At 38.6% G+C, this 22,889-nt stretch overlaps 2 protein-coding genes across 3 annotated transcripts in view; one reads left to right on the top strand and one right to left on the bottom strand.

The window, feature by feature from the left end:
• The window catches only part of METTL9 (methyltransferase 9, His-X-His N1(pi)-histidine), a 37,993-nt gene extending 20,872 nt beyond the window's left edge, over positions 1-17,121 (top strand). The window contains exon 5 of one of the 2 annotated variants that reach the window (XM_074346216.1): positions 16,422-17,121. In XM_074346216.1, the coding sequence (XP_074202317.1) occupies positions 16,422-16,624 (203 nt within the window). In that variant the 3' untranslated portion in view covers positions 16,625-17,121. Of the gene's footprint in view, positions 1-16,418 lie in introns of both variants that reach the window. The other variant, XM_074346215.1, reaches the window with a different exon arrangement.
• On the bottom strand, positions 4,502-13,741 carry IGSF6 (immunoglobulin superfamily member 6). The gene is made up of 6 exons (XM_010961023.3): positions 13,652-13,741; positions 10,079-10,435; positions 7,922-8,025; positions 7,194-7,241; positions 6,757-6,837; positions 4,502-5,564 (listed from the first exon to the last, which is right to left on the bottom strand). Exons 1-6 carry the CDS (start codon positions 13,716-13,718, stop codon positions 5,508-5,510), a joined length of 714 nt encoding a protein of 237 aa, XP_010959325.1. The 5' UTR covers positions 13,719-13,741; the 3' UTR covers positions 4,502-5,507.
• Positions 17,122-22,889: the final 5,768 nt, after the last annotated feature.

Here is a 22,889-nt window from a genome sequence, read left to right as displayed (position 1 = left end):
TTAAGAGTTTATTTTAGAAAAACGATTCCAAGTTTGGTGAATTCAGTAATGAAAGTGTTCACTGAAGTTCAAGGCTTGCTTTCGTTTCTTCCCCTTCTGTGTGCTGACATTCCCCTCAACAATTACGGAATGGCTGATGCAGTGCCAGCGTCACGTGCAGGCATGACAAAGTCTTGGAAAGAAAGGGGCATTTTCTCCTATACATTTTTCTAAGTGAGGGAAACCTTTCCCAGAATCTCCCTGGCGCATCACACTTCAGATGGAAGGACTGAGGCTTGTGCCTCTGCCCAGCCTTAGGACCATTGTGATGCGGGTCCCGGGAGGGAGTCTGCCCTGACGCATGTGCACTGTGGGACTGAGCTCACAGTGAAGGTGGAAGGGATACTCCTATGCCACAGAATAGCTCTGTTCATTTAAAGAGCGTTTACTGAGTGATGCTCGAGATAAGTGAGCAGAAAACATAGAAATACCCTTGTCCTCGTGGAGTTTACTTTCTAAGAAAGACAGCAAACAAATGACGTATTGATGGTGATAAGTGCTATGGAGAAAAATAAACAATGAAAGCAAGAAAGGGGCTTCGTGGAGTTAGGGTTGGGTTTAGGTGCTGTGATTTTAAAGGGAAGGGCCTCACCTAGAGGGTGACGTAGGGAAAAGAGTGAAGGAAGTAAGGTTTCAGGTTATCTGTGTGATGCATTTCTAGGAGTGAAGCTGCTTGTTAAAGAGTGAGTTTTCCAAATAGCTACACTGTGATCCTAACACCATTTATTGAATAATTATCTTTTCCCCAGTGCTTTGAATGTCACTTTTATCATAAAGTCCTGTATGTGTTTGGTTCTGTTCTATTAAGATTTGTCCCTCTGTGTGTGTGCCAGTACCAAACTACGTTAATTACTGTAGCTTTATCATACATTTTAGTATCGTAACACTAGTCCTCCTTAATCAGTTCCTTTTAGATTTTTCTTGGCTTATTTATTTAACAGATCAGCTTTAGCACTAGCTTGCCTAATTCCCCTGTATTAAGTTTATAGGTTAATTTCGGGAGTATTTCCTGGCAAATTATAGGATGTATCTTTCAATGTACTCAGTTATGTTCTTTAGTAACAAAATTTTCTTCTGAAGTGTCCTGCATAAGTCTTGTTAGATTTATTCTAATGGTGTGTGATATTAAATTTTTTTCATCATATTTAAAAAAAATAGAAATTTATTTCTCAGCTTCATATAATTGGCAAGTAAAAGTTTGTTGTATTTTAAGTGTACAGAGTGGCAATTTAATATACATATACATTGTGAAATGATTACTACAGTTAAGTTAATCAGCACACCCATTACCTCATATAGTTACCTTTTGTGTGTGTGTGAGATGAGAACACTTACGATCTGTTCTCTTAGCAAATTTAAAGTATATAGTTCAGTATTATTAACTATAGATCCCCAGAACTTATTTCTTACAACTGAAAGTTTGTACCCTTTGACCAACATCTTTTTTCTCCCCACCCACCAGTTCCTGGCAACTACCATTCTGTTCTCTGGTCCTACAAGTTTGACTTGTTTCAATTCTACACAGGGGTGAGATCATATAGTATTTATCTTTCGATGTCTACCTTATTTCACTTAGCATAGTGTCCTACAGGTTCAAACATGCTGTCTCAAATGGCTCTTGCATCATATTTTAGAGTGGACATTATGCATACATACGAAAGCAATTTTGTGTGTGTGTACCCATTTTGGAACCTTGTTTATTACCTTATTGGATTATTTTAGTGTTTCCAGTAGTTTCCACCATTGATTTCTCTTGGGCTTTTTAAAACACAGTTATAACATCTTCCAATGGTTTTGCTATTTTCTTCTCATTTTTAGACTTTCTTTTTGGTCCAAGTGAATTTGTAGTTACTTCCAGAATATGTTAAAAAAAAAAAAAAGAGTGGTGGACATTTTTGTTTTGATTTTCATGAAAAAATGTTTTAAATATGATAGCTGTCTTTTGGCCTGAGATTGCTGTTTGGCTTGAGATACATATTTTCAAAAACTCCTGTTTTATTAAGAGCTTAAAAAAAATTGGGCATGAGTGTGGAATTTTGTCACCTGTGTTTTGAACACCTGTCTAGATAGTCATCCTGTTTTTTCTCTGTTGGCTTATTAAATTAATAGTACTAATGCATATCTGCTCCTGAATCTCTGGACTCAGGTGGATAGTCTTTTTGTAACACATCACTAGATTAAATTTATAATAACTCTGAATAAAAGCATTGCCGTTAGTATTATTGATAAATGATACTTGGTTTGATTCTAGTCTTTTATTTATGTGGAGGATGTTATCTTTATCATGTTCTGGTATTCGTGTTCTGCTGGCTTTGTAAAAAATAATTTCTAAGTTCTTTGCTGTGCTTTTTAAGAAGTAGCCCTTGGCAGCCTTCTCACTTTCTTCCAGGGTCATCGTTCGGGTTAAATTAAACATCATCAGTCTTAAAGCTCCCATCAGTCTAAATAGAAGTAAGAAGACTCTGGCAGGACTGCTTTGTGCAAAGACTGTGGGCGTTGAGGGCTGAGCTGTATTTGAAGTATGGGTCGGCCCTTATTACCTGAGCCTCCCATTAAGCTTAGTGTTTCATCCGTAAAAATGGGGCTAATACCTACCTTGAGGCTTGTTGTGAGGATTAAATAGTGTAACTTAGAAAGTAGTGCCCAGTCACTTCCGGATCAGTATTGGTGTTTGATACATGCTAGATTGGTTTCATTGCACCTTATTTTGTTACTTTGGCTTTATTTGTGGCTTCATTGATTATATTTGTTCACAGTTCTTTGTCAATGTTTTTGCACTTTAACTTGGTCTCAAAATCTGAGCCTTCTCCATCAATTTATGTGACGTGACTCCACAGAGACTTAACTATATGCCCAGGGTTTTAAACTCTCTCAGGTCTTACATATTGGAGAGAAAGAAATTACTTACTCTGAAAATGTTAACACCTTTTGGTATGTGGTTTAAGTGCTCTTGTCTAGAATGGAGGGTGTGTATACACTAGAATTATGTCTTTGTCTGTTTTTCTCCTCAGGTTGTTCATTGTCTTGGGAAATGCAAATCTAAACAGAAAGCTATAGCTTAATCCTTTCCAGTGAAAATTCTAGATGCTCAAATAGCAGAAAAATTAATATGTTAGAGATTCAGTGAACAGTCCTTATGAAGAGGGGTGAGGGTCAATGTCCAGGGAGTGAAGTGTGCTTCATTATATCAGTTGAAATGCTGAAAAAATATTTTTCTATAGAAACATTGTTCAGTTGCATTCATATAAAGACATTTAAGAGCCTACTATGTACCAGGCAGTGCTAGGCAGTAGAAATACAAAGATAAATGAGACTTGTGCTTCCTGTTTTAAAATACAGAATTCCAGAAATTAAACAACATTGTGTATCAACTATACTCCAATTAAAAAAAAATACAGAATAGTTCAGAAGCTGTAAACAGACAGTGGTAGGATAGTCTGATAAGAAACATGACAAAATACTCTGGGTTTAGAGAAGGAATGATCCGTTAGTTGCTGGAGGAGTTAAGGAAGTGTTCAGGTGGGATGTGACATTTGAACTGTGTTTGTATCTGTGGGGCATTTTACCAGGCAGGGGGAACAACATAAGCAAAAGCATGAAGGTGTCAGCAAGCGGAGGTTCCCAGGCAAGGATAAGTTCAGTGAAACCCAAGGATAGCATGCAAAAGAGGCCTTTGATTATATAACGGTATAGCTCTCAATAAATATTGTTGGCTGGACGGATGAATAAAAGAATGAATATTATATATACATCAGGCACTCATATATAACCTGAGGGAATATAACTACTTGGGAGAGTGTATTCCAAGTTTCAGCTTAAAAATCAGTCTTTGAAACAGAGTCCTTGATTGTATTGGGAAAGGTTTATTCTGAATCAAATATGAGTTTATCTTAGGGATTTTGTTTCCTTGTTAGCTACACAAAGAGCAGTATATTTTCAGCCCTGGAAGTACCAAAATGAAGCAACTCTCAGAAGTGAAGAGGGAATGAGCAAATCCAACACTTCTATTCACCTGGATGCTGTTAAGTGCTTTATCTTTTTTTGCCATCTGGTTTAGAAGTTCTTTTGTTTCAGCCAGGCCAGTGGTCTGGAAGTGGAGGGAGTACACCAGACAATTTGTTTTGGGATACAGAAAGAAAATAGTAGCAGTTTTATTCCTTTTTATGCCAATTGTTTAATGTCTATTTTTGTGTATACACATATACACACGTACATATATGCATACACTATGCAAAACACACACATATGCATGTGCACTCACACATACATACATCATACACGCAAATAAAATGAGGTTAGTGCTCCCCCCACTCCCCTTCCCATTTTTCCTGGTACATGTGATAGAAAGATTAGAGATCACTGATTTAAACCGTCAGTACAAAAGACTTTCAAAGGGATCTTAAAATATTTTAAATTTGATCTGGCTTTTAAAAATAAGAATACACCTCATTTTATACTGGTATAAGAGAAACGCTTTAATGAAATAAACATAGTAGTATTAATAATGAACATATATTCGTGGGCACTTTAAATAGATTTTTTTTACACAGAAGTAATTTTCAGAGAACAGTCCATAACATGTTTTCTTAGTGAATGGTAATGAATTCCATAAACATTCTTGCTGTACTCAGCCCTTAACTGTTGTTTCCCTCCTAAGTTGGTTAACAATCAGTACTGCAAAGGCATTGTCAAGTACAGTGCGTTGCTGAATCCTTCCCTGGTGCTGTTATTTGGCACAAGACTGACACCTAGGGTCTGTTGTGGCTTATTTGTTCTGAGGTTTTCTCTGTTTAACCTTCTGCGTTGGATTTTCTATACTTCAGTCATTGTATTCTGACTCTAGTCTCGAGTCTCTTCTAGTCTCACTTTTTTTGGCAGCATGATGTAAGTTATTTTGCATATCCTCACAGGAAAATGTGCTTTAAACCATTGCCCCAGTGCAGTACCTGACGATAGAAGTTTTGCTCCAAAATACTTTTCAAGATGATTTCTCTCTAACTCAAATTCTGGCACTTTCCTTTCTCCCTCCATTCCTCCTTCCTTTCCAACTTAGTCTAATTGGCCTATCCCTTCTACAAACAATGAAGACAGTTCTTCCACTTAAGACTGAGGCACACAGTATGACTTCAGATCTTCTTCAGGTATCAGGCATCACGTGATGCACCTCGTATGTTGAATGAAACAAATCTGGGACATCTGACATAAATTAAAGTTTTTGAAGATGTTTGCTTAGAATTCTCTTAGCAAATTAGGAAAATACTTTTCAGTTACATTTGGCTTTAAAGTATTTTGGTAATTATTGTCACCAATAGTTTCCTGTACTCTGGCATCCTTCTTTTAGCCATTGGTCTTTTCCATTTACCTTAAATTGTTTTGTTAAAGAAAGCCCTGATGGGTGTATGTCCATTAACGCTTCCATAACTTCTGGAGTTGGATTTTCGGTGACTTAATTGAAAATTAAAAGATTTCTATGGTCTTTCATAGTTAGAAAGTCCTCTTCTGTTTTCGTAAGTATTGTCTTTCTCCTGCAATAGTAAATAACAAGCCATATTTAAGGTTACATAACCAATGACACCATGCTGCAAGCAACGTGCAAACCACAGCGCCATCTTGCGTCCTGGGTCGTAAGTCCCCTTCCTGTAACCTTAAAGGTCCAGTTGCCGTTTTCTCTTTATTTGGAGTAAGATGTGGGAACTGAAAAATAATTTTCTTGTTCAGATGCCATTGTCAAAGCCCTGACTTAAAACTTTAAAATTCCCACTTCCAGCCCTGTCTTCAGGCCTTAACTTGGCCTCCTTGCTGAAAAAGGTGCCCCAGCATCAATATGAATAGAGCATGAGCAGGCGCTTATAATTATTCGGAGTGGCGTCTTAGGTAATTAAACCACCTGCTTATGTGTCGTATATACATTGAAGGATGAAGTGGCTACTTAAGACAATGTTCTTTCCAGGAAGAAAATCCTTTTTAAAAATTGGATTTTAAAGAACACCTCATATCAGAATTCTGTTTCATCTGGCCTCATGGCTGCTTTTTAATAGAAAAGTATCTCTACTAATATATAAATTCATTATTTTGTATACATTTTAATTTAAATCTGAGCAGTCTGATCATGCGTCATGGAAACCATCTGCACTCCTAGCTCTAAAACAACATCTTCTTTGAAAAACCTGTTTCTATAGGACTTTAAAGAAACACCATAAGAACATATTATAGTCAGTATTAAAGTATTCCCCCATCATTCCAACCCCAAAGACTGAAGAAATGCTCATTTTAAATTTTTATTAGTTGCATCTTTTCTAATGTGAATTTTTCTGCCTTATTAGCAACAAGTAGTTTTTCTGTATAATTTGATCCACAAATGTTTGCAGCATCTCCTTAATGCTTACTACTGCATGCAAGATACTGTGCAAAGTAGCTTTCAATCCACAAAAGCATCCTTGTCTGTATTAAAAACACTGCCTGTATCCAGTGTTTCTGAAAGATTCCATGTCACTAAGATGCCAGCCTGGTGTCTACTTAATGCATCAGATAACCTCTGTTATGTAGTTATCAAAGCAGGTTCTATATAAAAATGCCTTTTGTGAAAGTCCTCTTTTAGACTCTTCTAAAGGAAAATTTGACTTATCGACAGCTTATTGGCAGCTTAGGTTTTTTTTTTTTTTTAAGTTAAACATGCTTTATATCTGTATTACATCTTTTGGATATTTTTACACTTACAGGCTGTTGGCTTCTTTCCACGTGTCTCTTATTGTATAGTTCTTGAGCAATTTCCTGAAAAATACGCCGAGCACTCTTTTTCTGTAAATACAAATAAGAAAAAAATGTGTCTCTCTCAGGACTAAAAGCAGCTGATTCCTGCACATCATCTGAGACCTCTTCTTTCTTTACTACCACCAGTTACAGAAACTAGCCCCCAGCCAGCACATCTGTACCTGCAGTTAACTCTTATATTTTGAGTATATCAAGTAGAATTTATGATTGAAAACTATTTACATCATATTTTACCGCTTGAGTTATCATTTTTCTCAACAATAGGAAACAGTATCTATGGTTGAAAGTGACCATGATGTTCGATGTTTCTTAAATTATTTTGGATTTGAAATAGTTACAATGAGCCACAGTTTGAAAGATATTTTACAAATATTAGTCTGTACCTTTTGTGAATCCTCTGTTTCTTTCTTTCTTAGAGTGTTAGATTTTGACTGTCAGGAAGAAAAAAAAAGTCTTATAAGACATTTTATACACTCAAAAACATTGTGGCAGGTATCTCATAGCATAATAAGGTAAAACTAACTTAATATTTAAATACTATTCATTAACAGTTAATTTTTGTGTCATTTCTGAGATGCTTTTATTAATAAAATTGTTCAAATTGATACTGATTGTAGGATTCATAGTAATCCTAATATAACATATAGCATGCCCCCTCTCATAGCATGTGAACAGCCACAAGATATTCTTTTTCAAAACCTTTAGGCCTTTTAAAAATCTTTTAAGGCAGTTTCTGACCTCTTTGTTAACCACTTTTTCTCTTAAAGACTGTCCTTAGGCCTTTCATGGATGACAGTAACCCTCCTCCCCTTCCAGCAGAAAGATACCATGGAAGACGGTTATTAAGAAGGATCTCTTATTCTCATATTACTGGGTTTTGAAAAGAAAACCCTGTGAATCATGTACTCTGGTTAATAATAATCTCAGTGATGAAAATTTGTGCTTTCTTCTGTAGACCTCTCCTGCAGGTGGCATTCCTGCAGATGCAAAGGAGGGTGTTAATTAGGTGAGCTAATTTCCAAGACTCCCAGTGTGTGGAGGGATGGAAATTATTTCCTTATGATAATATTTAAGGCCATAGGGACACCCAATGCAAAGCAATTTGACTTACTTTGGCGAGGACGATGAAGACCCCGAATACACCAGTGACGTAGACACACAGCAGCGATAAGAGAATCGTCGGTGCTAAGAGTTCCTTGCTGAGAACCTTTGTATCTTTGTTAATTACAGGCACAGAAAGAGCCACAGTCACTATTGAAACGTATTATTGCAAATAACACATGTAAAGTATAACTGAACTACATGTTAGAGGAGAAACATAAACTTACTCTATGTGGCTGTTCATGTAAAAATTTACCCAGGGTCTCTTAATTCAGAAAACACTCAAGTATATGATATGGTTAAAGCCAGTTCCTTAAGCCTTTAAATGTATTATGCCAAAAATGTTGTTTGTTTTTAAAACTAAAAATTTTTAACAATTCAGTTAGTTATTTGTCATAATGCTAAGAATCCTTTTTTATATAAAGTGTTGCTTAAAGTTAAACACTTCAAGACAGTTTGTTCAAGAGTGTTTAAAATTTCTTTTAGTAGATATGATGTACAAGTGTCACCAAGAGTCTTTTTATGGAGTTAAGATCCTCTCCCACGTGAATCTCTAACCTTGAACTGTTTCGTACACGTGGATGAATAGTGCCGTCTGTGAAAGAACCCGAGAAGGTGTGCACTGAAGATCTTAGTGCTCGCTGCACACTTACAAGGCAGGCATCGCTACATGTGCCCCTTCGTTCTAAGGAGGTTCTGGAAGTGGCATTATTGAATCCACTTGCACGTTCTGAATTTCCCCCTCCTTGCAGGGGGTGTCCTGCGCTCCGTGTAGGGATGAAGTAACACCGTGTCTTCAAGTACCTGATTATCTGAAGTACAAATTCCAATTAGATTTGTAATTATTATCTGAATAATTTGTACTTTTCAACTAAATATCCCATAGGTGCTTATCCTGTGAGCTCAATTTATACAACATACATTTTTGTTGGTTTCACAACAAAAATGTATTTGTAAAACTAAAAAAAAAAAAGTTTCAAGTGTGAAATTAGGAGCTCTGTAGAAAAGGCAGGAAATTACCTTGTCTTTTTAGCAGTGAGCTCATTTCCACTCCTGAAGTAGAATGTCTGTTCATGTGAGCTTGCAGGTTAGAGACCTTCTTCTCTTTACCGAACATTTTTTCTTTTGGCTAATATTTTTTATAGAAGACTAATGCATACTAATCTCCGGAGTTGTCATGTGTTTGTTTTAATACCTGTGGCTAACATTTATTGAGTACTTGCTGTAAGCCAGGCACCATTAAAAGTGCTTTATGTGCATTAGGTCATTTATAATGTACCTTACAGGTAAGAATAAACTAAGGTTAAATGACAATGGAGTATCAAAAGCCCATTAGAACACTAAAAGAGGGATTACAAGACAGAACGATCCAGGTTCCTTAAAATCCTATTTTAAAACCAAAAGGCGGTTAACTTGAGTTTATGTTTTAATGATCTCAGGGCTTATCATACCAGAGTTTTTTTTTTGTTTTTTTTTTTTTAAAAGAAAAGAGATCCAAACAAAGCACAGAGTACTGCCCTTCTCATCTTTCTCCCAAAATCATGTGAAGCTTTTTTTCTTGAAATTTGTTAATTTCTTACTTTATAGGACTTTAGCTTAAGTTCAGTATCCTCATGAAAGTGTCATGGATCTTAGTAAATCTCAAGAAGCCAGAGCCACACCGACCCCCTTTTTGTTCTCCGTCCATGCAGAGGGAGTAGGGTCAGGGATTCCCCAGTGGCTTCTCCTAAAATTTGTGTTTATTCTCCCGAATGCATATTTATTTCTGGGTCCAGTTGACTGATAACTTACGCCTCTCAACTGCTTTGTTCTAGATGGCGCAGTGCCAGGCCAGTTCCTGACAAGGCTGATAGTTAATCATCACATTTCAATCAGTGTGATAAACAGAAAGGAGGACATAGTTGGTCAGCCTTCAGTACTAAAGTCTGGACGTTGGAAGAGAATATAGCACCTGCCATAACCCTGACTCTGTGTCTGTGGAGGCTGGGAGATGGGGTCGGAGTAGCTCTTTAATCCAAATTTCATGTTGGCTTGTGTGCAGATCATGTCCTTCACTGGCTCTGGTATTAAGGTTAGCAAATTGATCTCATCATCTCTGCATTAGAAGCATGTAATGCGTTTGAGGGCTGAGCAGAATGCAGTGTACGGGAGTAAAACCTTGACTGACCTCTTACCACCAGCACCGTCCCTTCTCCAGTCCCCTTAGCTCTCGGTCCCGCTGAGCTGGGAAACGCTACTCCACAGATGTAGATGGCACTGTCATCGAAAGCCACCCTGTTTATAGTGAGGGAAACCTTGTCTTGTGCCAAATTCACAACTGTGAATTTGTCTGTCTGCTTTGTGCATCCATCCAAGCACAGGTTCTCAGGCTGGTGAGCGCCGTAGCGAAACCACAGGATTGCTGGTTGCTCTGCAGGGCACCCCGCTGTGGAGAAGGAGCACTGCATGGTCACGGGCTTTTGGGTGTAGTTCACGTCCAGGTAAGGCGGTTGGTAGATTGAGACGATACAGTCGCCTGCAGCACCTGTGGGAGGAAGCGGATGATCCATGTCAAGTGGCTTCTGCTTTATCATCGTTTTGGAGCAGAGGAATCTATTGAAACCCATTGCTTGCTTTTTTTTTTACCTCACTCCCAGCACAAACAAGACTGTAAAAGTAGACAATGGTGCTAGTGTTTTATATTAACCATAAATGGAGTATAACCTTAAAAAATTACGAATCACTATATTGTACACCTATAACTTGTGTTGTACATCAACTTTACTTCAATAAAAAAAAAATTTGTATAGAAAGAAGTAGACACTCGTGTTCCTCACTTTTCTGACCGCAGCCTGCTGGTGTGCTGTGATGTCTGGTCCTTGAAGGCAGCCCCAGAGAGGTCCTGGGAATCAGCATCATCACGAGCGGAGTTGGCAGCAGATCCAGAGTCAGCAGTTCAGGGTCCATGTGTGCACTTTGATGTACTTACAGGCTTTCCTTTGATCTCCCTGTGCAGATCACTTGCCCTGTCAGAGCCTGTTTCCTCATCTGTACCCCTGGCCTCATAGGAGTGTTGTATTTGATGTGGTGACAGGTACCAGAGCCCCTCATGCAGATGTCATGGCAGGTGATTGAGCACATGAGCAGCAGAGGTCTTTTTGTTTTGTTTTTTTATGCCTTGTGGAGATTGTGATTGTTAGGGACTCATGGCAGTTCACAGTTGTTCCTTTGTGGTTGTCCCAGTGGGAAGCATTGTAAAAGGCAAGGTGTATATCTGGGAAAAGACAGCCCTGGCTTAACCTACAGCATCTTCGGTTGCTGGTTACTGAGCAGAGGCCTAAAGCTGGTGGTGCTGGGGCCCGGCAGTCTGAATTTTTTCCTGGCACTTGCACACTACTTTGTAGTCACTTGTAGGTTTCATCTTACTTGATAAGCAGTATTGTGAGCATGAAAACACACTTGAGTTTAAATCTTAACTCTGCCAGTTCCTAGTTCTCTGGTCTGTAGCAAAATGGGCATAGTGTTGGGCACCTCGTTGGTTTAGCAAGAAGTTTAAGTGAGGCCATCAATGCATATGAAGCATTTACTTACCTGAATCTTAGTATTTAATAAAAGGTAGCTGTTTCTGCTCCCACCACTATTCCTGTTCCCACTGTGCCACATGCCCATTTTAGAGATAATTGTGGGCATCTCAGCAAGGTGTTGGCAGGGCTGGAACTAGACACTCAGGCCAGTGCTCTCTCCACTACGTGCTGCGCCCATGTCATAGCGGTGGGTCCCCACCTTGGCCGTCTGATTCCAGGCATGTGAAGCTGGAAAGCCACTCAGGTGTTTATAAATTGAAAGGCCTGCCCTCAGCCCTCTTTGGGGCAAGGGAAGCTCTATGTGAAATAGAATTGCTTGAGACAAATCAGAATTTTTGCATGTTTTCAGTCTGACTCTGCCTAGTTATATGTTTCCAAGTGGTCTTATTTGTCTGAGTTTGTCCTTTGCTCCTGTAAGTGAAATTGAAAAGTAGTGCCAGGGGACTGATGCTTAAGTTTCAGATGGGCTTTTAGTATTTGTACAATTGAAGATGAGCTGGTGACCTGATAAATATAAACCAGATGAGAGGGTAGAGGCCCCTGAAGACCAGGCTTCTCACTCCTAAGTCTGATAAATACAGCTGCATGTCTCCTACCCAGACTCAGTCACCTTAGGAGCAGAGAAGCACTTTAAAGGTGTAGTGATCACTGTGCATGGGAAATGTGAAATGGAGGTGGGCCTGCCAAGAACGTCACAGTTGACCAGCAGTGTCCCCCGTCCCAGGTTCTCTGTGAGAGCCTTTAAAAGGCAGTGTTAAACTGCCTTTAACTCTTCTCTTGGAGAACTAACGCTCCGGAGGGTAAAATCCGTATTTGCAACTTAGGAGTTTCACATTCCGCTCATTTCCGACTTCCCCTCCGTTAGCCCCAGTAGGAGAAAACCAGTTGCAGTGGTTTCCTGTGAGAGCCAGGCTGAAGACACCGTGAGCCAAACCCCCCGCCCCCAGCCACTTTCGCAACGTCTTAGCGGAAAAAGAGAAGTCTGGATAACATGTCACACCACAGCCCACTCCCCCGAAAAGTTTCTCTTTAAGAATCACATTCTGTAGGATTGTTTTTTTGTTTTTGTTTTTAAAGCACAGCACCTTCTGAAAACCTTAAAAGTTTCTCTCGTTGCTGGAGGGAATAAAAAAAGATTACTATTGTTGAAGACCAAGGTAGAAAATATGTAGAAAACTAATTTTTGATACTTAGAAAAATCTTTATGGAAAATTCTGAACATATGTTGAAGCAGCCGCCAGCACAGCAAGTTCCCCACGGTCACCCGGCTGCAGCCCAGTCTGGTTCCAGCCCTCTGCCCTGCTTGTTCCTTCTCTCCCAGACTATTTGGAGCAAATTCCAGCTACGTTATCTGCACATCTTTTAGAATATATCTTTTAAAGATAATGATTCTTCTTTAAAATCATATTAATTCAAACAGTCTATAAGAGTAATATGTACTTATTGGGGAGAAAATTGACTATTACTGAAAGTAGGACAAAAAGTATCACCCATAGTTTTTTCGCACCACCCTCATCACTGTTAACACTTTGATGTATTTCTTTACAGATGAGAAAAAATAATTTTAAGAGCTCTTGCTCTCTTTCCTGCCCTATGACCCAAACTTTGTGAGCAAATCTGAGATTGTTAAATTTATGAGAACTGTGATGAATTGTGATGTAGGAAACATTTTCTCTTTCACAGAGAAAAAACAAGTATAGGCAGAATTTAAAAAATAGGTATGTTATGGAATGGTTATTCTCCAAGGAGGGAGCCATTGCAGTTTTTTGTTTTTTTTTAATGACAAGCACTTTAATTTGTAGAAATTCCGCTTTTCAGAAATGCTGTGCTTTAAAAATATTCATCAAGTATTATTTCATACAGAGCGAGTCTGTCTGAACGGGCTCTAAATTGTTGATGACTAGCACGTGATTTTATGAATATTTTCAGCCCTTTGTTTAGTGAGATGCTCTTCTCCAAAGCAGCATAATAGCAAAGAGAATTTTCAATGTTCATCTGAAATTTTTCTCAGCTATTTATTACCTCTTTCTCTGAGGAAAAAGGAAATTTATCACCTTAGACAATGTCCATAATGTTACACATTTAAAAATTAATCCACTGGGGCTTAAAATAGAAATGAATCAGGCAAAAAATAGCAATTGATTTAAATAAAATGGAGGAGAAAAAAAGAACCTTACCGACAGAAAATAGAATCAGATTGATTCCCAGGCTGAGAATGATCTTGCCTCCGTTCACAGCCTCCATTTCTGTGTGTATGTGTGACGTGGGGGGAGTGTGCGTTTGAAAAGAGTTGGCTTTTTTTTTCCTCTTTTTTTAGAAAGGAAGAACCAAAGAGAGGAACTCTTATTAAGGAACCATAATCGAGAACTTTTTGAAATTGTGTAAAGATTGATTGTAACCCAGTTTCACCATTTAAAGTTGAGATTTTTAACCTAGAGCAGCACATTTCTAAATGTTCATATGATACATTTTTCTTGGATTTTACAAATCCTCAAAGGTCTTAGATGTTTCGATGTTGATTTACATGTGACGCATATTCTCAGGAAGTGTTTTTTTTTTTCTGTCCTTGAAACTGCATTCCTTCCCCGCCCCCCCCCCATTTTCTTTATTGACGTATAGTCAGCTTACAATGTTGTGTAATTTCTGGTGTTTGTCATACATACATATATTCCTTTTCATATTCTTTTTCATTATAGACTACTACAAGATACTGAACATAGTTCCCTGTGCTGTACAGAGTAAATTTGTTGTTCATCTATTTTATATATAGTAGTTAGTATCTGCTGACTAGTAGTTCAGACCAGGAACTTCTAGTTTATCCCTTCCCACCCCTTTTCCTCCATGGCAACCATAAGTTTGTTTTCCGTGTCTGTGAGTCTATTTCTGTTTTGTAAATAAGTTTCTTTTGTGTCTTTTTTTTTTTAAGATTCCACATATAAGTGATACCATACGGTATGTTTTTTCTCTTTCTGACCTATTTCACTTAGAATGACGATCTCCAAGTCCATCCATGTATCTGCAAATGGTATTATTTTTTATGGCTGAGTAGTGTTCCATTGTATATGTATACCACAATGTCTTTATCCAGTCATCTGTCAATGGGCATTTAGGTTGTTTCCATGTTTAGGTTGTCTTGGCTGTTGTAAATAGGGCTGCAGTAAACACTGGGGTTACATGTATCTTTCCCAATTAGAGTTCCCCCAGCAAGTACTGGTTGACAGATAATTCATACTTTAAATTTCCAGAGTTCAGTCGCTGGTCTTGGGGCACCTACTGTGTGCTTAGTGCTGGGCCAGTAACTGCTGGAGATTGAGAAGCAGAAGGAAGGGTCATCAAATAGAGACAAGAGTAATTTGTGAACAGTACATCATGGTGCAATGAAGAAAATAAGTTGTGTGTCATTAAGTAGTTGTGCCCCAGTTTTGTGTGACCTCTTTTATTTTATTGTGCTGTGAAACAAATGTGTGGAATCTGTCATCCCCAGCCCCCCACCCCAGCCCTGGCTCCCCCTGCTCTTGGAGGCTTCATCTTCATTCTTTGTAAGCAGCGGAAACTGACTCTGCCTGGCTTAAGCAAAAAGGAAATTTATTGAAAGGATTTGGGGGTAGCTGAAGAGAGTCACTGGGAGGACTGGGGAATCGTATATCAGGTCTACAGCCAAGAAAAATGCCCCCAGACACACTGTAAAACCGATCTGAAGATCACACTGCCACCGCCAAGCACTAGCTGTGCCCTGGACCAAAGTCTGTCATTAGTACCGCTCAACGCTGCGCCAGCCGCTTGGTCTCACGCCTCCCCAGAGAACAAGCCTCACGTCCTCACTTCTCTGGGTCACTGGCTCCGCGTCCCAGGTCTCAAGGTAGTGTGTCTGAGCGTAGGTCATGTGCCCGTGCCTTAGCTTCAAGAAAGGCGGGGAAAGCTGCTTCCCCAGGCTTTGCCTCCCACCTGGACTCTTACCTAGGAAGAGGGGTGCTGGACCACCAAAAAGAATGAAACTTTCCGCTGTAGAGTTTGTGCTCTTGACGCCTGTTGACTGTATATTTTCTCACTTGCAGAAAGTTATTCTCAGTCTGAATTTAGTAACACTTCTAATCTTATTGTGTAATTTTTTTACATCACCATAACATCTAAAAGCACCCCCAAATTTACATAAACCATTATGTATGTGTGTGTTTGTCTGTAGTCAATTCTTGATGTTTCTATATGAACTTGAAGACCTTATCTAGCCCCCCAGTTCCTGGGCATCTGATGCTCATGGATTTGGAAATGACTAACATAGACCTGAGTTACTGTTGCAAGAAATGCTAGGTTGACTCTCCATTCTAGTGTTGTAACTCCCCTCTGGTTCTGGCGTTTGACTTTTATGAAATTGTTCTGAAAAGTTAGTGAGTACGTTAACCTCCCTTGAAAAACAGTGAATGGTCTGTTTTTAGAAGTTAAAATCCTTCATATCCTGTTTTTATTTTTAGCCTGGTAAACCTCTCCAGTTAATATGGTGCCTAACTTTACTATATTAGTGGCATTTTCTTGCATTTATCCAAAACTCTCTTTCAGTTTTTATATGTTTCTCTCTGCTTCAGTATTCCAGTAGTTAATGAGCAGTCTTCCAAATCTATTAACCATTCCACCTCAGTCAGTATAAGGGAGGGGGATATCTGAATGACAGTTTTAAAGAAAAGTGTAGTGTGGGCTTTGGATCCAGTTAAACCAAGGATTACATTTGTGCTCCGATGTTCATTAACCTTGCAAGCTCCGGCCCGTTCTTCAGCCCTGCTAAGTCTGTACTCCTCTCTGCCCTCCAGCCTCCAGAGTATCTGGGAGCTGGTTCATCAAGGCACCCAGTGCTTGGCACGTACCAAGTCCTTGGCTAATATTGTTCTTCTCTTCTGTCTTTAAATAATTTGTTTGTTCAAGAATTTAACTTAATATTTTTATTTGTTTTAGTAGGTGGCAAGTGGGATAAGCCGTCAGAAATTTTGGAAATCAAGGGACAGAATTGGGAAGAACAAGTGAACAGTCTGCCTGAAGTTTTCAGAAAAGCTGGTTTTGCTATCGAGGCTTTTACCAGACTGCCGTACCTGTGTGAAGGCGACATGTACAACGACTACTACGTTCTGGATGACGCCGTCTTTGTTCTCAAACCAGTGTAAGCACGAGGAGGTTGAAGTCCTCGGAGTCCACCCCAAGAATGTATGCTCTGGAAGAGGGTCTGCGTTCGCGATTATGTGAAGGGAGGATCTTTGGGGACTGCCATTCTCAGTATCATGTAGGAATTTAAAAAGCCAAAATACTAATTATTTCTTTGTAGTGTGTAAAAGGAATGTTTTTAAAAAACAAAAACCCAACTCTTTAAGGATTTTTATCAACTCTACCCGGCAATGCAGGTCACACTCCGATTATGGAAGATATTTTTTATACTTAATTGCAGTAGGGACTCATTCCCAGTCAAAGCAATAGTCATGACTTCACATGGAACCAGTAAATACGGATTGTTTTTAATAAAATGAAGAGACTGGCAATAAAACTGTCCGTGCAATCGCAAATATTGGTTATAAGATGTAGCCTCTGATACTCTCTCATGTTTAGGAATTCTGTCATTATTCAAGAAAATGTTTTTAATCACGCTAATAAACTCTTTTGGAGATGACTTTGGCATTGTGTTTGAGTTACTGTACGGCTCCCCTAGCATCTTTCACTGCTTTAGCTTCAGGAGTAACCAAGTATGGTGGCATCACGTGAAAGATGCAGTCGACTTGAGTATGTGGTGAAGGAAGGCTTTAGACTGGGGGTGGGGGCGTTATTGTAAATTGTGGTGAACACTGAGGCAATCTAGACCACCCTCAAAAGAATAACCTCATTCAGCTATAGTACTTCAGGGACCACCTCTACTCCCCCAATTCATGTTGTTTTGGGAAACGCAGGACCCTGGGTTCTGACTTTGTGATAGGGTGCATGCTACGCTCAGAATTTTGCTGTCCTGGACAGTCTCAGGTTCTCAGAATTGAAACACCCGGTTTTGTCTGCTGACAAAATGCAACTTAAAGATGTTTTAATTCAAGTTCTTACTCTACACTTGTATACCTCTTTCCCAGAGCTTGGCTCTTCTCAAAATCCTTCACTGAGTTTATTATTTGCCAAGAACATGGTTTGAGGAAACCATGTCAGACTCATGCATCCTAGAATCCACGAGTGCCTCCAACCGTGCATCCAGAAATGTTGCTGTGAGGAACTCATTAGCAAGATCAATAGCCATTGTGAATGTTCCAAAGAGCAGAGCACTTAACCCAGAATCTAAAATCTCAGTAATAAAAGAGATGCCAATTCGAGATTGTGGCTATTAACAATATGTTATTCTCACAACTTTATTTCTTTTTTCAGCCAGGTGTTTCATTAAATATTCTCATTTATATGCTCGGAGAAGTCATCAAATCAACACATTGACTGCAACACCTGGGTATAAAGGAGAATTAAAGCCTTGAGAAGAATGACTTTATTATTCATTAAGAACAGCATTCCCATATCCTCACACCAATATCTTCCACTGTTATTGTGTAGTCATGATAAGAGTTGGGTTATGTGATTTATGCAAAAGTGTTAACTGATGCGTTCTAATGCTTTTTGCCAGGAATTCAAGTAAGCGAAGCGCAATACTTAGCACCTTAGATTGTAAAAATAGAGGAAATGAGTAAACTTGATGTAGTTCTTGTACAGTTGAGTTTTGCTTCTTTATGAACTGTCATAATCAGGGGTTGCTGTTTTAGATTGTCCAACAGGAGTGCAAGAGTGATGGGTGTTCAAAGAGGCGGGTTGTTCCAAAATGTTTCATAACTTTGAAATCAAGAATTAATTTCATGGTCTGTTTAAAAAAAACCTCATTCTTTACCCCCCCCCAATCAGAAAAAGCACATACATTTATGCATTTCAAAGATAAAAACAGTTTCTCCAAATCTGAGATCCTCTGAAAACCAACTTCTTAAAAGTGCCGGTTTTTGGTGAAAATTTAAACCAGCGAATCCGCTCACATTTCCTTCCTGGTCTTGAAAGTCTTGGTGGTGTGTCACGATTCCACTAGATGGCAGTGTTGCTGAGTGTCAATGGCTCTTTTTTTTTTTTTTTCCCTAAATGGAATCATGTTTTTCCCCTCCAAAGTACAATAAACTGCCTTCTTGTCTGCACCATGTCTTGTGTATAAGTGCTTCATATCAAGTTAAGGTTGTGCGGGAGAAATTAAGAAGAGCTGTATTTGTGGTCAAAGCAAGCGAACCAGTTGACCTGAAAGGTCACAGAGAAAGGAAATGCAAGCTGCACCTGTGATTCAGGGCGTTTTGCACCTGCAGTTGTCAGCCCCTCAAGTGCTTAGACCACTGATTTCAGAGAAGGGAAGGGAAGAAGACACAATGGCCTTAGTCATTTCTCCCTTGTGCAGAGTAGGTAAGAGGGACAGTGTATTTTCTACCCTTCTCAATGTCACATCAGGTATTACATAAAAGTTGACCTTTAACAGAAAAGAAGCTGGGCTGGGAAAATAAAGTAAAACTTAGTTGTTTCAAGTCATCTTTCTGTGTAAAGCTTTGTTTTCACTGAGTTCCGAGGATAGTGTTTAAATCGACTTGTAATGAAGCAAGATGTTTTCATTAACTGCTTCCCACTGCTTGGTTACCGATAAAAGTATTTCATGATCCTTTTTCTCAAACAGCTATAGCACCTTCAACACGGGCTTCCAGTGGCTAAAGCGACTTAACACGTTTGTGCAGATGCCTAAGTGCCCCGCAAAGAAGCTTTTATCCAATGCACCCATGTTGCAGCTGGAAGATAGTGTGCTGAACCAGGGCTGTCTGGGCTGAGCTGTGCTGCCTAGGAGTGCCCTGAGCACAAACTGGGCTCATAATTGACTTGAAACAAGCAGGATCTTCCATAACTCACAACCAGCTTATCAGAGACACACAATCATGAATTGGCAGAAGGAAGTTCACCCTGTATCCATGCTAAGATCTAAGTGAAAAGATGCACCCAGAATCATTTAGGAGATAATTACCATGATACAAAATTCAACAGCCTGCCTTTTTGCAGTTAGTAGATGGTGAAACAATAGCTAGATAGCAGTGAACAGCGCAATAAAAAATTTCACATCCCCTGTAGCTATTGGTATAGGTGCTTGTATTTTGCTGATTACTTTATCAGTTTTGATTGTGTTGTGTTTGTCTTCTATGAGGAATTGATTCTTTTTAGCTGTCACTTGCTTTTTAATTTAATTTTATTTTTTAAACAGTTTTTTACTGAGTTATAGTCATTTTACAATGTTGTGTCAAATTCCAGTGTAGAGCACAATTTTTCAGTTATACATGAACATACATATATTCATTGTCACTTTTTTTATTTTCACTGTGAGCTACCACAAGATCTTGTATATATTTACCTGTGCTATACAGTATAATCTTGTTTATCTATTCTACATTTTGAAATCCCAGTCTGTCCCTTTCCCACCCCCCGCCCCCTTGGCAACCACAAGTTTGTATTCTATGTCTATGAGTCTGTTTCTGTTTTGTATTTATGTTTTTTTTCCTCTTTTTTTAGGTTCCACATATGAGCGATCTCATATGGTATTTTTATTTTTCTTTCTGGCTTACTTCACTTAGAATGACATTCTCTAGGAACATCCATGTTGCTGTAAATGGCGTTATGTTGTCGGTTTTTATGGCTGAGTAGTATTCCATTGTATAAGTATACCACATCTTCTTTATCCAGTCATCTGTTGGTGGACATTTAGGCTGTTTCCATGTCTTAGCTATTGTAAATAGTGCTGCTATGAACATTGGGGTGCAGGTGTCTTTTTGAAGTAGGGTTCCTTCTGGATATATGCCCAGGAGCGGGATTCCTGGGTCATATGGTAAGTCTATTCCTAGTCTTTTGAGGAATCTCCATACTGTTTTCCACAGTGGCTGCACCAAACTGCATTCCCACCGGCAGTGTAGGAGGGTTCCCTTTTCTCCACAGCCTCTCCAGCATTTGCCATTTGTGGGCTTTTGAATGATGGCCATTCTGGCTGGTGTGAGGTGGATACCTCATTGTAGTTTTGATTTGCATTTCTCTGATAATTATGTCATTTGCTTTTTTAAAATTTATTTTCAAATAAACTTTTATTTTGGAATAATGTTAGATTTGGAGAGATCTTGCAAAGATAGCGCAGAGAGTTCCCGTGTACCCTTTACCCCTCAACATTATCTTGCATAACTGTGGTATGTCTGTCAAAACTGAGAAATTAACATTGATACATTAATGTTAAGTCAACTACAGACTACTGGAATTTTGCCCGTTTTTCCATTAATGACCTTTTTCTGTTCTGGGAATCAATTCAGCATACCACATCCCATTTAGTTGCTCATGTTTAAACTTGTTAGTGTTCCCTGACACAGTACGATTATTTATCTCTTTCTTCCAATTTTTAAATTGTAAAATCACATAAAATTTACCATCTTAGCCATTTTTAGGTCTACAGTTCAGTGGTATTTAGTACATTCATATTGTGCAACCATCACTGCCATCAATTTTTACTCTTTTTATCTTGCAAAACTGAAACTCTGTACCTATTAAACACTAACTCCCCATTCCCTCCCCCCACCTTGCCCCCCAGCCCCTGGCAATCACTGTTACTACTTTCTATGAATTTGGCTATTCTACCTCATCATATAAGTGGAATCATACAGTATTTGTCTTTTTTGTGGCTGATTTATTTCACTTAGCATAATGTTCTCAAGATCCATCCATGTTGTAGCATATGTCAGAATTTCTTCCCTTTTTAAGGGTGAATAATATTCCATTTTATGTTTTCTTGCTTATCATTCATCTGTCAATGGACACCTGGGTTACTTCCACCCTTTTGTCATTGAGAATAATGCTTCTGGAAACATGGGGGTACAAATATGTTTGAGTTGCTGTTTTCACTTTGGGTATACACTCAGAAGTGGGATTGCTGGATCATATGGTAGTTCTATGTTTAATTTTTTGAGGAATTGCCAAATTGGTTTCCACACTGGCTGCACCATTTTATATTCCCACAAACAATGTACAGGTATTCCAATTTCTCCACATTCTCCCTAAAAACTTGATATTTAGCATTTTTCTTAATAGTAGTCATTCTGATGGATGAGAGGTGGTATCTCCTGGTTTTGATTTGCATTTCCCTAATGATTTGTTTTTAAAGTATGACTTGTATGGCATTGAGTTTCATTTACTAGTAATTTATACTTTGTGGCTTGCTATCTGTATTGATATCAATGAATTGGAAACAGTGTTCACTGATACCAAAGTACTTCTTTTTAGCTATGAAATTGCATACTTTTGGAGAATTAGGGGAATATTATTACATAACTAGAACTTAAGATTTCCCCCTGGATTTTAGAGTCAATATGCTGTATTCACATGAATTAGATACTGGTGTATTTTTGTTACAAGTCCATTTAAAAATTACTTTCAGTACATGTAGAATGAAAAGTAAAGATCCCCTCCCCCACCCCCAAATAAATGACCATGTAAAGTTGGAATGTCTTGTACACCTGCACTACTTAAGTTCTGGAAAATAATTAAAAACACAATGCCTGAACACTGTTTTCTTATATCCTATTCAAGAGTCAACACAGAGTACTAGTTTTGCCTTTGAACCCTCAACACTTTTCAAATGGTAGAGTTGAGGTGTTTGAGAATAGATTGACAGTGCTTTTTATACTCAGCAGAACAAAAATCTTTGCCTGCACTTGATTTTGCCACCTTCTTTTTATTATTGGTTATTTATAAAGTGGCTGTGACTGACCATAAAGTCCTAATGGTTTTTGCATTATAAGTAGCATGTTTGTTATAGAAAATGTAGAAAAATTACAGACAGGTGTAAGAAAAAAATGCGAATAAACTTTACCCTTCCCATAACCCTGAGAGCACCACTACTAACATTTTGGTATATACCCTTCTGAACTTTTTTCTTTGCATATATGTACCCACACATACACATTTACAAATTTTCAACACCAAAAATTTTGAAAATAAAAAGATACTTTTAGTCTTCCAAGATGAATCATGTGAAACTCAACACCTATTTTCAAAAGCAAAAATTGACAAAGGATGGAAGACATTTCCCATCAGTAAGGGCTTGAGGGTAAGCTTCTTGTTTAAAGCTTAGCGGTAGAGCGCATGCTTAACATGCACAAGGTCCTGGGTTCAATCCCCAGTACCTCCATTAAAAGAATTAAACCAAGAGCCTAGGGACAGACAGGTGTTTTTGAGAATGCTGATAAATGTTATAACTATTTATAAATAATATAAATATTGTATAAATAACTGCCAGAACAGTACAGTTGGCCATTTCTGCAGAGAATGTGTAATTTTGCCATTGACAAAATAATGTCAGCATTAGGCATTTCAGTG

Source organism: Camelus bactrianus, chromosome 18 (genome assembly GCF_048773025.1).
Source record: "Camelus bactrianus isolate YW-2024 breed Bactrian camel chromosome 18, ASM4877302v1, whole genome shotgun sequence".
Taxonomy (NCBI): domain Eukaryota; kingdom Metazoa; phylum Chordata; class Mammalia; order Artiodactyla; family Camelidae; genus Camelus; species Camelus bactrianus.
The sequence above is the reverse complement of the archived record's forward strand: the minus strand, read 5'-3'. Positions and strand labels throughout refer to the sequence as shown.